At 35.5% G+C, this 15012-nt stretch overlaps 2 protein-coding genes across 5 annotated transcripts in view; one reads left to right on the forward strand and one right to left on the reverse strand.

Moving 5' to 3' along the window:
- LOC118737487 (ubiquitin carboxyl-terminal hydrolase puf) overlaps positions 1-15012 on the reverse strand; it is a 53669-nt gene that overhangs the window by 15526 nt on the left and 23131 nt on the right. Inside the window, exons 11-24 of one of the 4 annotated variants that reach the window (XM_036468030.1) lie at positions 12707-13748; positions 12543-12639; positions 12226-12409; positions 7694-8235; positions 7516-7639; positions 7256-7443; positions 6901-7171; positions 6608-6790; positions 5701-6100; positions 5537-5633; positions 5014-5185; positions 4750-4940; positions 4325-4677; positions 318-1429 (exon numbers count right to left, since the gene is read on the reverse strand). In XM_036468030.1, the coding sequence (XP_036323923.1) occupies positions 1407-1429; positions 4325-4677; positions 4750-4940; positions 5014-5185; positions 5537-5633; positions 5701-6100; positions 6608-6790; positions 6901-7171; positions 7256-7443; positions 7516-7639; positions 7694-8235; positions 12226-12409; positions 12543-12639; positions 12707-13748 (3867 nt within the window). In that variant the 3' untranslated portion in view covers positions 318-1406. Of the gene's footprint in view, positions 1-317; positions 1430-4324; positions 4678-4749; positions 4941-5013; positions 5186-5536; positions 5634-5700; positions 6525-6607; positions 6791-6900; positions 7172-7255; positions 7444-7515; positions 7640-7693; positions 8236-12225; positions 12410-12542; positions 12640-12706; positions 13749-15012 lie in introns of those variants that run through there. The other 3 variants (XM_036468029.1, XM_036468032.1, XM_036468031.1) reach the window with 3 other exon arrangements.
- LOC118737488 lies at positions 10059-10743 on the forward strand. The gene is made up of 2 exons (XM_036468033.1): positions 10059-10343; positions 10406-10743. The coding sequence occupies exons 1-2, from the start codon at positions 10325-10327 to the stop codon at positions 10720-10722; spliced, it is 336 nt and encodes a 111-aa protein (XP_036323926.1). The 5' UTR covers positions 10059-10324; the 3' UTR covers positions 10723-10743.

A 15012-nucleotide genomic window follows, 5' to 3' on the forward strand; every position in this document is an offset into this window, starting at 1 on the left:
AAAAAAATTGCCAAAAATCAACGAAATTTTTTAGCAGCTTGAAACTTGCACTTCTTCAGACTAGAATTGAATGGGCTATAAAACTGCATACCAGAATTTTCTCTGAAGATTCTGATTAAAAAGTTTGATATTTTGGTGAAAATTTACAGAATTTTAATAATTTTTGTACAAAGGTTGAAATCTGAATTTATTCGTTGTTTGTTGTATACCCAGCTTGACTTTTGTATAAAAATAATAAACATTAAATAAACAAAAGACAAATAGCAAAAACTGACCAAAATAACGCACTCCTATTATTTTGTGGACCACTGTATGTACATATGTACCAGTGGTGTGCATACTTAAAAACTGTTTTTATTTCAAGTTCCTGTTTGGATGCTAAATCCCATATACTTAGTATTAAGATGTGTCTAAATACTAAAGTGAAAAACCTTAGGTGTATGGGTATGCGTAAATATGACGATAAATGAAATGCTTCGCGATTTTCGGGATTTTATTAACTTTCATGTTTTTAAGGATTTTTTGTGATTGTTCGTGTTATAGTTACTTTTCGCGATTATTGAAGGAGATTTGGGGATTTTTCCTAATATTTAGTGTTCAATTTTCGATCAATTATAGTTTAGCAATAAAAGATACTGATGCTTTGTCTTGATGCATTTCTGAACGCACCCATAATTACTTTTGTACGCGATAATTCGCTATGTAAAAGTAACTAAATATTTTTCTACTCAGTATTTAGTCCCGTGAAAATAGATAAGTACATTTACTTAAAGTACTTAGTACATTAAAAATACTATCATACTCCTAAATACATAAATACTTTTGCGGTATTAACAGCGTGTCGCATTGTCGTATGTCGTAAACTTTAAAAGGTTAAATAAATGTTTAGAAAACTTGAAAACACAACCAACTATTTGTTAACAGTGTGAAAATTCATAATATGATCTTTATGGTATCTTGCGAAGCTCCTAAATATATTTTTAGATGTTTAAAAGTTTACAACAAACAACAAAACAAGGGTGCATTCCAAAACTTCAAAATACAAAGCATCAGTCTCTTTTCTTTCTAAACCGCACTAGAAGAAAAAGCCTAACGCGCGCAACCTAGCAGAAAACCAGCATCTAACCGTGGATGCGCATATTTGGCATTACAATCTACTGAGGTTTAGAAATAAATTAGACTGATGCTTGGTATTTTGACGTTGCATCCCAACTCTTAAGACACCATAACCCATTTTATACTTAGTTATTAGTATTTAGTAAATACAATTTTGCCTATCACTGATGTGTATGTATGTATTAGGGATATTAATTTTTTCCGATTTTTGCGATCCGGGGATTTTCGGGGCATCGTTCATACAATTAGATATTCATTATTTGCCAACAACTCAACATGAAAAAATTGCATCAATATAGTTTGAGAAGCTGTCCTACGATATAATATATAAAATATAATAAATAAGAATTAATAAAAAATAAATAAAAAATAAATGGGTTTGAAACCTACTTTATTATTTAAGTTGAAAAATATTTCATTAGTAACAAAACCAAAGACAGTAATCAAATTTATACGCACTTAACAATACTTAAGCGTGTACATATATGATAAAGTAACTCAAGGCAAATTCATAATACTAGCGGCAGAAATAAAAGAAACACCTTATTTTAACTAGTTTAGTCTATATTTCTAGTCTATTAAAAATTTAAATTTTTTTATAAAAGTCTACCTCATTTTACATATAATTAACTGCATTTCAAAGCGCATTTCAAAATTTGTACAAAATAGATAGAAATCCAATAAAAGTTGCCAAAATTTCAAACTTTTTACTCGGCATTTTTAGAAAAATTTGATGTACGCAGTTTTAGCATACTTTGTATGGAAGAAAATGCGTGACATCGCCAGCAAAAAAAATTATAAAGAATCCAAGTTACTTTTAGTCACTTGAAACTTGCACTTTATCCTCCTGAAATTTAAGGGGCTATGCTGGGCTATACTTTATAAAATTGCGTACCTAGAATGTTTCTAAATATTCTGAGTAAAAAGATTGAAACAGGTTGAAACAAAAAAATTCGAAAAAAAAACACCAAGCAATCAATATATTCACGACACTATGGGCCAAATATAGTAAAACTACGTTTTTAAATTTAGATAGATTTTTTTTATTAGAACTTTATAATTTCAATGATATGATAAATCCTAAAAATTATTTAAAAAATTCAGTGCAATGTAGAATAAAAATGGGTACCAAAGTTAAATGAAAATTATGTAGGATTTAAAAAAATTCAAATTTTATGGGTACACAAGGACGAATAGGTATTGAAAATGCCCTTTTAATAAATTTTATTTTTTTAAGCTAATAAAATTAGAAGGACTATATTCGAGACCATTTTCGAGTTTATATTAGTCCTTAACATTTTCAATACCTTATGCATAACAAAATTTAATCTGTTCTTTCTCTACAGAATTTTCTCTTTAATTTGATACCCATACTGTTTTCCTAAGCACATCGCACTAAATTTTTTAAGCCATTTTCTGAATTACTCATATTTTTCAATTTTCAAAGTCATTTAAAAAAAATCCTTACGTCAAGGAGAAAAACTAATATGTAACTTTACTGCATATATTTGGCCCATGGCTTCGCGAATATATTGATTTTTTTGTGTGTAAAATTGCCTGTTGCACGCTGTTATGTGTATGTATAATTAGCTAGACATTTATAAAAAAATATTAATTATTAAATAAACAAAAGAAATATAGCAAAAACTGGTCACATGAGGCGTTTCTATTATTGCTACCATTGCTAATTACAAATCCCGAAAATCCCGGAATTCTTGGCAAATAATCCCGGGATTTTCGGCACTTAAAAAAGGCCGGGATCCCGGGATTAACATCCCTAGAATGTATGTATATAGTAGCGGCAATCAATAGCCCTGCTACCCTTGCACAGATTATTATGAAATGGATGTACATACGTATGTATTATGCAAAATGATGGCTGAAATGATTTTGTATGAAAAAAGACACGAATAAACATGCTTGGAAAATATCAAACAATACACAACAAACAAAATATGTAAATTAAATCTTTGACTAAAAAAATCATTCGAGAATTTTTCTAAATAAATAAAATTATAGTTCAAAAAACTAAAAACTCGCTTTTATTACAATATGAACTAAAAAGTAAAAAAATATTTAGAGAAATACAGATTTCGTTTATGAGGTATTGGAAGTTGTCTAACTTTAATTATTTTAATCCTATATTATGTTGCTTTTAAAAGTTTAAGGAAGGAAGTTAAGGAACTTCCTATTTCTCCTAAACGAAATCTGTTTTTCTCTAAATTATTTTCACTTTTTTGTTCACATTGTAATGAAAACGAGGTCTACGTTTTTTAAACTATAGATTTATTTTCATCTATTTAGTCTTAAACTCAATTGATTTTAAAACTATGATAAACAATAGAATAACGCGCGAAATCAATCTTTAGAATTTTCAGTCGTACTGTCATCAGGTAACTTTAAAATGGAAATTTGAAGCAATTCCCATACGTACTGTCATTAGGTATGCAAATTGATAATGGAAATTGCTGCAACTTTTAGGCGCACCATTATTACATAGTTACACCCCAAGCTAACAAAGCGAGGTAAAAAAATTAACCCATTTTTCTAACAATTTTTTGCCTTAAATAATTTATTTTAAACTTGTACCCGAGAATATTTCTTTTACTCCAAAGAGAGAAGTAGAAATGATCGCGAACGAATGTGTCGGTAAATTTAAAAATGTTTTTTAAAATGCCCAATTTTTACAAAAGATACAGAATCTGGCTTCTTCTTTTAGCAACTTTATTTTAAGTGAAGCTCATGGACTCCTACATTACTGCAGTTTTTCTGGCTTAGGTGAATTTTTCGGGAGGACCGTTCTTCCAGTTTGAACACACTTTCTTTGAAGCAACTACTTGGTCTCGCCAATTGCGCATTGTACTTATTTACGTGGCCATCCAGTCAAATAAAATATACATGCATACATACGTAGATTACGTGCCTAAGGAAAAATGTGACCCCAAATATCTGCCGTTTGACCTGCCATAAAATGATTTATGCAATATATTCGACAAGTTTTAATCTCTTGTGCGTTCAAGCAAAAACAGTGTTTTTAACAGTACGCGATATCACTTTTAGACAAAATGGATCACAAATTTACTGTTTTAGTCCGGTAGGAGTCTCGGCTATTGATTGCAGGTTGTACGATTATTCTTAGATAACTCTTACCGATATAATACACCTTTAAGCTACCTTCATTTAAAAAGATCCAAAAATTCTTGCATACCTAAAATACGCAAAGCATTTATAAGCGTTCCCCAAGAAACTCGCGCGTCCAATCCGGTTAAGTACGCCGAAAGTGTTGTGCGTCGGAATGTAGTCACTTCATGTTGTTCCTGTTCGCTTGCATCTGGATGTCTAGTGGCAAATAAAGTCATCAACTTGAACAACTCATCGACTGCAGCTGCATATTGCGTCGGATGTGGTGTTATATTCTTGAAAGCCCACTGTAAATTCTGATGCGCCGCGAGTTGGCGTGTAAGTGCCCGACTCTGCTCGCAACACAAACGCAACAAGCCATAATAGGCGGGCAACATAGCGCGATTGTAGGCGACTATCTCGGAATCGTCGTGATCGGCACTATTAGCGGTAAAAGATGGAACATACGATATGTTCATACACATGTGAATTCAATGACTCATTGTTACTTACAGAATGTAATTAAATGCAATATTCCGCGTTATTTCGTGACAGTTAGCCACAATAAGTGCATTTTCGGGACAATCGACAATGGAGTGGTGCCAAAATGCGAGCAACGCATGTTTGTTGTGATGTGCTGGAACACTGGGCTCTGACAATCGTGGATGAAATAGATCCCATAAAGCTCGCATATACGGCCCAATCTATAATTAGTTTAAACAATTTTAACGCTAATCGATTTTAGTCCAGCAACAAACATTAATTCGGCTACTTTACCATTAATTTTTCAGTCTTTGAAACCATGCAGTAGCTAAGTAGGCTAAAGTATGTTGTTAGCTTTGTAGTTCCATGTATTCCAATGTCTGCATAAGCACGAGCCGAGCGCAGAAGCCGCAATAACAAGTTGATGATATTGTGCAAAATTATTTGAGCGTCGCTATTCAAATCGCTGTAACGAGTAAATGAAAACCTGTCAACTTGGAAATTCACACCCCTATTGCGAGTGTCGACTAGTAGATAATAGATAAACGACTATTATTCGATTACCGCTTTTCCATGGTATTGTGAATGTCATTTTCTCGTTCAATAAGTGTGAATAAATTATAGTCGTTCATCCTTCTACAAACAAACAGTTGAAGAAGGATGAGCGACCAAAAACTATTCACAGTCGCTTATTGAACGAGAAATCGACACTCGCAATACCATGGAAAAGCCATAATCGAATAATAGTCGTTTATCTATTATCTACTAATCGACACTAGCAATGGGGGTGTTAGGGTAATATTTTGCTTGAACTTACCGGTAAACATGCGCCGACAACTTATGCAGAGAATGTGTACGGAAATTCGCTCTGAATGGTTGCGATGGCACCAATGAAACAAGCAAATACGCAGCAGCTATTAAGTAACAAGGGGTATATCAGTTTGTGTAAGAATCTAAATGGATACAATTAAATATACATACCATTGCGTACGCGCGAATTATTATGCGCCAGCAGATATTGCTCCACCCAATTATCAGCCGACTGTAGTATCCATGCGTGAGCGATTTTATTTTTGGGCGCTTGGAAAGCCAGCCAATCAAGTGCAGACTGTGGGCAATACTCTGCCGCATCCCAAACACGTTGCAATACCAGCTGAGAGAAACATGGCAAACCCGAAGGACCACCTTGAGTTTCAGTAAGTAACGTGAGCAGCTTAAAAAATGGCCCACACAGTTCTGTGTGCTTGGTAACGGACGAGAACAGCATGGTAATTATCTGATTCGCTAAACGATCATCCCAACGACAAAGCGCGTGTATAAGATGTTTGGTCTGATGGGGATTAATGTTATCCTTGATTTGTTGGTACAGGAATGGAAAGCCCTGGCGAAAATTAATTGGTTAAAAATTCGATTAAAACAATTTCAGTCTTTAGTAATTTAGTTATATAGTCTCCTTTGCCCTCGACCAGAAATCTACTTATCATTACTAGCAGGTCTAAATTAGACATTTTTTATATAATATAATTCCAAAAATATAGGCACCCATATATTAGCCGCTTCTTTACATAAAAATCCGCCTGGTGGTGGGAAAAATGCCACCTTTACACCTTGACGATACATACTTACATATATTTGTTTAAATAAACTGATAACAGAGATCTGTTTTAACGTAAAGTAATAACTTATTTTTATATAGCCATCTCCATCTTAGAAAGTTCAAATTTTTTTAGTTCCCGTCCATTTCGTGGAAAATACTGACCATTTTAAAAACTTCATACTTCGCAGAGATGAAGCTTCCTGACATGCTAATTGGTTATTGAACAAAGGTTTGAGCGTTGGTCTGTCAATCTATCCAGGTTAGAACTTTGGACATTGATAGTTATCTTACCTTGCCGCCAGCTATCGCATTATAATCTTTTGTTGAAAGACGCAATCGGAAATCCTGTCCGCGCGAACGTTCTACTAAATTTGCCACTAACGCAATCATTTTATCCAATGATGCAGGTCGGGTTTTGTCTACTGATAAAGCCTCATCCGATGAATTGTCATCGTTATCGGAACCAACATCGATCTGCAAGTACAATATAAAAAAAAATTTTAAATATGTATATAGTTACTTTCCTATAAAAAAAAAAAATATTTTCTATTTCCCGTACTCCCCGTCATGTATACAGTACTTACACAATCCTGTGTCTTATTGCCTAAGTAAAAGTCCGCAACACTCTTTATGACATTAATGCGTAGCAAAAATACCGTCTCTTCATCGCCCATTCGCGAGAATTCGAAGAGCAACCCAAAGAATTCGGACAAGTGTCGTAAATGCGCTTTAGCACCGTGTTCCATTAGTAGTATAAGTGAGCTAATAAAACGAGTTACGCATGAAGCATTGCCCATCACCTCTTTGCCGTCATCATCGGTTTCCGTTTTCAAATATAAATGAGCATGTGAAGATCTAAAACCCCCAAATGTAAAACGAATAAAAATTCAGACCAAATCAGTATCTGCACATAAGTATTTATATATTGCGTGTACATGCCTCAGCCTTTGTATGACATGTATGACAAGCCTCTGGAACATTTGTCGCACCATTTGATTGGGACACTGTATTAGCACTTGAACAGGCCACCACGGTTCAATGGACATGTGTGTCAAGAACCATTCGCATGCCTCTTGACTGGCGTTAAATTGCTTTGTTAACAACTCGATCCAAGGCACCATTGTAGGCTAAAGCAAAATTAAATATGTATGTATGTTTCTTAATTTGTGATATAGAAAAGTTGTATGATAGCAAGTTACCTTCTCCTTGGCATGTATGAACGTTTCAATGAAGAATGAAACTGACAACTTAGCTGCCATACAAGTAACATCAGTTTGCGCCAGTAGAGTTTGCGGAATGTGGCCACATATTTGCCACATGAAACTGGAAAACAAGGAGTTGCAATTTAAGTATGGGAAGAAAAAAACATTATTTTACTTGAAATATGTGTGCTCGAAAATATTGCGGTCTTGTAAAAACTGTCTGTTATCTTGCCAAATCCAATCCTCCAATTCCTTATTTAAATGTGGTATTTGCAAACGAGCACTTTTGATGCTAACTTCAGTTGCCATTTTGTTACTAGCAGCCGCTGCAGCTGAAGTAGACGCTTGTGGCTCATTACTGTCTGCATCGCAGACACTGGCTTCCGATTTTTTGCCAATAGTGTCTGTGACTTTTGCTTCTTTTTCACTTTTAGACTTACTACATGCTTTTTCCATATCACTCTTGTCCTTTACACATGAGTCTACAATTTCCTTTTTGCCAACGCTAGATTTCACAGTCTCTACCTCGTCATTAACTGCGCTTATTTTTCCACTGTCTGTCAGGCGAGCGCTGGAAGAAGGCGATGCCAGCAACTCCGAATGGCGCTGTTTTAAATGCTCTGGCAGACGACGTTCATAGAATAGCATATAAGCAGAGTTGGTTTTCTCAAAACTAAAGTCCATATATTTTTCCGTGACAGAGTCATAAGTTTTGCTCTGAAAAAATAACGTAGTTTACATTAAACCAAATATTCGGATGAATACCATAGCCATTTGCCTAATATTGGAAATAGTAATTACACAAAATTTTTTAACTCTATGGCTGCAGAGAGGGCAAAACATCACTTTTTAATGTTACAGCCGAACATAATTGAACTTTGTCCAATTTTCGCAATATTCAGCCAAAACCGAACTGAAGCAAACATATTTAGAGGGATGGGTACAAAACATCTGACCATTGTTTTTTATGAAAATTCAGATTTTCAGTATAACGCTAAGGAGCAGAGTAATTCGTGCCGAATTAGTTACCCAAACAGTGAGTGTCATTCCACAGTGAGCAATGTTTTCTACTACCCAGAAGATAATTTAAGTATGCCTTCTTACGTGAAGCCATTCTAAAAGAAGGGCTGAAAAAAGTGCTTCCTTGCATGCCTTCTAGAAGGGCTTACCCATTTACAATATACGCGAATGCATAAATACATTTTATTTAGAGTTACAAATGAATTTCAATTAACATTTTAAGTTGCAATAACACATATTTGTTAAAAACCTTAAAAGAACTCCTCCAAAACACCTTCTGAAGTACGTGCTATAAAAGCCCTTCTGGAAGGCCTCTCATGTGTAGCGAAAGAAGAAGCCCTTCAAATTGTGCAACTCCATACAAAAAAAGAAAGGAATGTAGAGTGTAAGGCCTCTTGACTGGAAGGCCTTTCGCAAGGGCGTTTAACTCCTGAAATTATCTACTGGGTATGGTCTTGAAAAAAAAACTACTAGAAAACTTATGTTAATACACATGGAATCAAGATGGTGGCTTATATCGACGATGTAGCCGTACTTGCATCGGGTAGGTTTCCTTCGGTTATAAACGTAGTAATGAACGATGTGTGAAACCGTAGAAAATTTTTCTGATAAAATCTATAAATAACGCAAAACCACAAAATTTTACTGAACTTGGAATTTTCCGTAATCCAAATCTAATAGCAGGCGTAGGGCACTGTGGTCCAGCGTCATAACTGTTACAAAAATCTTTATAATAAAAAACAAAAGTCGCTAGGCGGCGCTGATGTCGAGACATTTGTAAAAATCGTTACCTTAATATAGAAACGCCCTATCCCACATTTTTGTTCCTTCATATAATGCAAATTTTGGGAAAATCAAAGTTCTACAGTTGCGAATTTCGTCGAAGTGTTGATTTTTATTTAACATAATAAGTGGCCCCGGGCACCCCAGTGTTAAACGAATCAATTTTAATTTGTTGGCCGCCATATTGGATTCGCCATTATGGGCCAGTTTTTCTTTACCAGTGCATAATGCCATCCTAAATAGAACCCCATCTAATAAAAAAAAGCGCTGACTACTGAATATATAGTATCAAAGACCTGAAAACGTTTCCGCATTACGCAGGCGGCAATTCAGGCGCTATTCGCTTCCTCGGCTAGAGTTGGCTTCAATTTCTTCGGGATCTATACTATATGTGTCTGACGCGGTTGGCCGTCTCGATCAGGGAAGTCAAAACAATATTTCGTAGACATGTACTCAAATGTACAGCACGAAAGCTAAGCAGCGATGAAGCTGTACAGGCTGTACGACTTTCTGCAACGGACACTGGCCTGGGTGTGCGCAGGTATTTGCACTACATATTTAATTCAAATATTTTGACTGCGGTAAAAAATACAAATTCTCAAAAGCCAATACAGTTCTGAACCAACCTCGAAATATTCTCAAATACTCGACTCAAGCGCCTATTGGATCGTTTTCATTTTAAAATTAGTTCTCATCATGTGGGTAGAATATAGTATAAATGTACGCTGAGAAAAAAAAACATATCAAAACGACCTTTCGTTTAGTATAAAGAAATTTATTTTTGAAGATTTTTTCGTGGAATACAATTTTGTTTTGCATTTCACAGATGCTTCTTCGTAATTAAGAAAAAACGAAAAAATAAAAAATTATTTGCTCCATCTAATTGCAAAAGCAAAGCCTTTTCCCTGTTTCCAACTGCAACACCTACGACTTCCATGTTTTGGGTCGTTATATTCTGAAAGCACTTGATCTCGGCTTCTTCCTCCAAAAAAATTATCCGTTGATGGCAGAAATCCACGAAGGTATATCGTCAATATTAAGTTGGCTTCCAAATTATTAATTTACCCAAACCTTTGTCTTGCAGAATACCAAAACATGAACCTTTCCTGGATGTTTTACATACCGCTGGAGCAACCTGCTGCCTTTAGTGAACCAGGCACGCTTAATGGCATTTGTCATCCAAAAGGAGGACTCATCTGTGAAAACCACTTGGCTCCAATCATCATCCTACATGTCAAGCCACCAATTCTTGACGTTGTTAGTAAAAGATCATCGCTGATAAAACAGTTTCTTATTTTGTTCAGGCACATGTATGCCCTTCTTGAGGTAGCTCTGAAAATACCGCAATTTGGCAAGTCGTCCACATTTTTGCATACCAAAAACTCATGGTTTCAATACTAAACAAGTAATTTTTAGCAAAAATAACCTACTTCAATTCTCATACAAAAAAAAATATATATATATTTCATGATCCAGTGATCGGTTCTAAACCAGATTAATATGGGACCACCTCTGAGACACTAACTTTTCGATGCAAAAAGAATTATCGAAATCGGTTGACGTGGTCCAAAGTTATGCGGTAACATACATAAAAAAAATATTCCGACGAACTGATAACCTCACTCATCTTTTGGAAGTCGGTTAACAAACGCTTCGACTTTTTAAGAGTAATTTACAACTCAAGTGAGACATCTTGGGTAATTTCGGATGGGAGCAAAGTAAGACGGCCTCAGAGCTTTCGTGTGTGCGGAACACATTTTTTAAATATAATTTTTCATCGACAGCGTGTAAACCCGATGTTATGAAAACAATCACTCGCTGGGTTTTTAATGTTGTATTTGCTAAGATCGGATACCGTATTCGTAAGGTTTCAATGCAAATTAATGCGATTTTTTTTTTTATCTAATGCAATTTTTTTTTGTACCGAAAAATGTTGCTCTCTCATTTCTCTCTGCGCACAAATACTAAAAAGAGGACATTGAAAATGCAATGTTTTTTGTAGAAAAGTAAACGCCATAAATTATAAAGCTTAAGAACTTTTGAACACAAACAATTGGTTTTCTGGCAAAATAAAGCATTGTATTTTAAGATAAACCGCACAAAATCAGAACTTTTTCTTTTCCCTATTGCTATTCCTTTCATAATGAAATACCTCGACTCGAGCTACATTTTTTTTACATTAACCCAGACGGACTTGGTTGCTTCCAAAATGTACTTATAGCACGGTTCTTTTTCCACTCAGAAGTAGTTCCACAAACAAGAAGTCTTTAAGTCACTTTTATACAGGCGTGAAACACAGCAAGAACGGTTCTTTAAGAAGGCAATTTTGCGTGAGGTGGTTTTTGTTGGTTTGGAGAGTTTTGGAGAGCTTTGTAGAGTTTTTATTCTCGTTCGGCTTGGAAGTTCTCAACATGTGAACAAATTTACTTATACAATGCTAAATTTAAACCAAATCAGCTCATAAATATAAATACAATTTTCAAAATATGTCTACTGCTGCGAATCTACATAAATAAATTTACAAACTTTCTCCAGTAATTGCCCAACAACTCGCCGGAAATTCATCGCAATCCGATGAAAGGTTTCAAACGTACATAATAAGTTCTTTGTAAATGGGCAATTCCATTGTGAATGGCGGGACATTTTACTCCAGAATGTAATCAATGTGAATTGTAACTATGTCGTCGAAACTTATGCAACCGCGAAAGGTATTTTTTAACATAGAACGATAACTAATGTATAAAATTGCTTTAACGAAAATACCAAACATTTTCTTAGTTTTATGTAACTATCATTTGAATGAATGTGACTGGTAGGATACTGAAAAGAACTCTATTTTCTAATTTCTTTTATTTTCCCCCATACAAAATTTACCCAGCATAATTTATGTATTTATATACTTACAGTCATTTCACCACCAAAGCACTCAGCTGCGATTTGGGATGGGTCAAACGGTTTCACTTCAGCATCGTTGAACAGGAACCAGCGGTCATGTTGCAAAACTGATTTGTTTCTTTCTTTAATAAAACTATAGTAATGTCCGCCATCAGCTGTGCCCGTGTGTACAGTTACGCCTACTAGTTCATATCTAAATGTAAATGAACAAAAAAAGCCATATAACATACATATGTATGTATTAGATTTACCACTCGAAATAATTTTTTAAATTTTTTGCCAATCATCTTGCAACTGATTTTTCAATTGCCTGGCTGGATACTTACTCTAAACATTCGTCAATGTCTTCATCTATAGCTTTGTTTGCGCCGTCATTGTCCGTGTTTTGCTTTTCTTGTTCTTGTTTTCGTTTTTCACGCTCCTCTGTGTCCCACCGAACAACAGAGAGAAAATTAAAATCTGTTGACAGGCAGACAAACACGCTACTTACCCTTATATTGGTGAGGCATTAGCGTCTTCTCCACGTAATCAGCCATGCTCAAGACCATGGGGAACGAGAAATGCGTATTAACTTTCTCCTTTAGCATAGTTACCATATTGAAAGTGTATCGCATTGTATTGAAGCATAAAATTTGTGGCAGCTTCTTGAAGCAGGCACGCTTCTCTGCACGCACCTTCTTGCCGCACTGTGAGCACGTATACATGTTGTCACCCTCAAGCGTATCTTTAACGGTAACCTCATCAAGCGATTCCTGCAGATTACGCATATCGGCGACTTGGCAACGCACCGTATAGAACTCCTCAGCTGTACGTGAAACGTGACCACAGTCAAGCGACACTACATTGTTACTAAGTGTGCCACAAAACAATCGCTTTACAAGATCTTTCAATTCGGGTGTCATCTCCTCCAACTTGGAAACGAGATCGATAAAGAATTCTGCCATATCTTTTTGTTCACCAGTATTTAATGGCTGATGGTCCATCTGGTAGACACGGCAGAAGGAGCGCGGATTGTATGCTTTACGTTCAGATTCCAGCAAGTAGGCAAACATACGTTGCAGTTCCAACAAAGTGGGTCCATGCTTTTGTGCGCCAGTTGGTGGTACATTTAAAATTGCAGCACGAGCTTGCGGCATCATATAGAGATGTTGTATGCAGGAGGCCATGTAGCAGGTCGCGCCTAAATTCGTTAAGCCCACAAAGCCACATTCGGAACGACCTTCATCTCGTGGCCAATAGTCCCATGGATATGGTGCTTTGGTACCGGGAGTATGCTGTGCCAGCAGTTTCGCATGCAAAAATACATAATTTTTGGGACAATTTTTACATAGCTCCACTAATAAATCGTATGCAGCTGCTCTTGAAGTCGCTGATTTACACTTCGGCTTATGTCGATTCATAGGTGATGGCATATCAAAGAGAAACTCGAAAATCTTATCAATGAACTGTAATGCTGAACCACTGAATTTGAAGGTGGGGTCGTATTTGACGAAATTTGACATCAAGTTAATGAGTCCAACGAGGCCATCATCCTATTACAACAAAAAAAAAGATAAAACGAAATTTCGGCATGATGATTCAATGTTATTAAGTAGGTTTCCCATATTAATTTAATTTTATCAAGGTCCCAGCAAATAATTTAGGTAGGCCTTCATAAGCTATATAACCGAGCAGTTATACAAGTTCCCACTTCTACTTGACCGTTGTCGTACGTCAAAGAGAACATAGTCCTTTTAATAACATATATTTTTTGTGTTCTCTGCTTTAAATACCTGAATTTCTTTCTTTATTATTATTATTTTTGGACCAATCTTATAAAAAACTACTAGACATAAAAGAAGAAAGTGCGCACTGTAATTTTAAATCAAATTGTCGTGATTTGCTATTGATGTTATATATCGTCACCTGAAATCCAAAAAGACGTTACAAACATCGTCGCTGAAATACAAAAAGTCGTATCTGATAAAACATTCAAAATTCTGTTTTTGATTGATATGATGGATTTCATCGAATTTCAACTCCCACATCAGTTATGGTGTTGTCACGTTTTTTTTTTGCATTTCAGGTGCGATATATTCGTTTCAATCATTTCAAATGGGTCTCTTTGGGGAATTTATTTTAAGAAAAAGATTTAGAAACAATCGGGCAATATTTTTTTCATAGATAAATATGTTCATTGGATCCTTGCCTAAAGGCCTCTGTGGTGAAACTCTCCCTCTACGTCCCCCTTCTTTGCTATTTAAAGTGAAAGATTAAGCTCCTACAATATGGACTTCCAGCAGAAATCTTTAACATTTAGCTATAAAGAGAATCGATGCTGAAATATTTAAAAAGCTATAGGTCCGGCCGGCCTTTAAGAAGTAATAAGTTTAAAGACACAAATACTCTAACGACCACAGGCAAAAAATATTGGCTACAATTTGTCATTTTGTTTGTCAGATATACGTTTTATCGGTGCACTTGCACAACATTCGCATTCGCAAAAGCTCTGCATTGATTATTGCGAATGCGAATGTTAAAATTAATGCGGAAGCTCCGCGATTGCGAATGCGAATGCGAATATTCGCAACAACCCTGGTACATACATACGAGCACCAATTAATTTCATTTAAAGAAATGTCCATTTCCGCTATAGCGTACGTAGTGCATAGGGCAACTTCTACCTCTCAACCACGTCAGTTGAGGTTGAGAGGTAGATGTCGCACTATGCACTAAAGTTTTTTATAGGAACTTTTTAGGTTTTATAGCTAAAAATGGTGTCTGGACACACAACATTGCAAGTTGATAAAAGCGTTG

The sequence above is a fragment of the Rhagoletis pomonella genome, unplaced genomic scaffold, assembly GCF_013731165.1.
Source record: "Rhagoletis pomonella isolate Grant_MI unplaced genomic scaffold, Rhpom_1.0 Rhpom_scaffold_00004, whole genome shotgun sequence".
Taxonomy (NCBI): Eukaryota; Metazoa; Arthropoda; class Insecta; order Diptera; family Tephritidae; genus Rhagoletis; species Rhagoletis pomonella.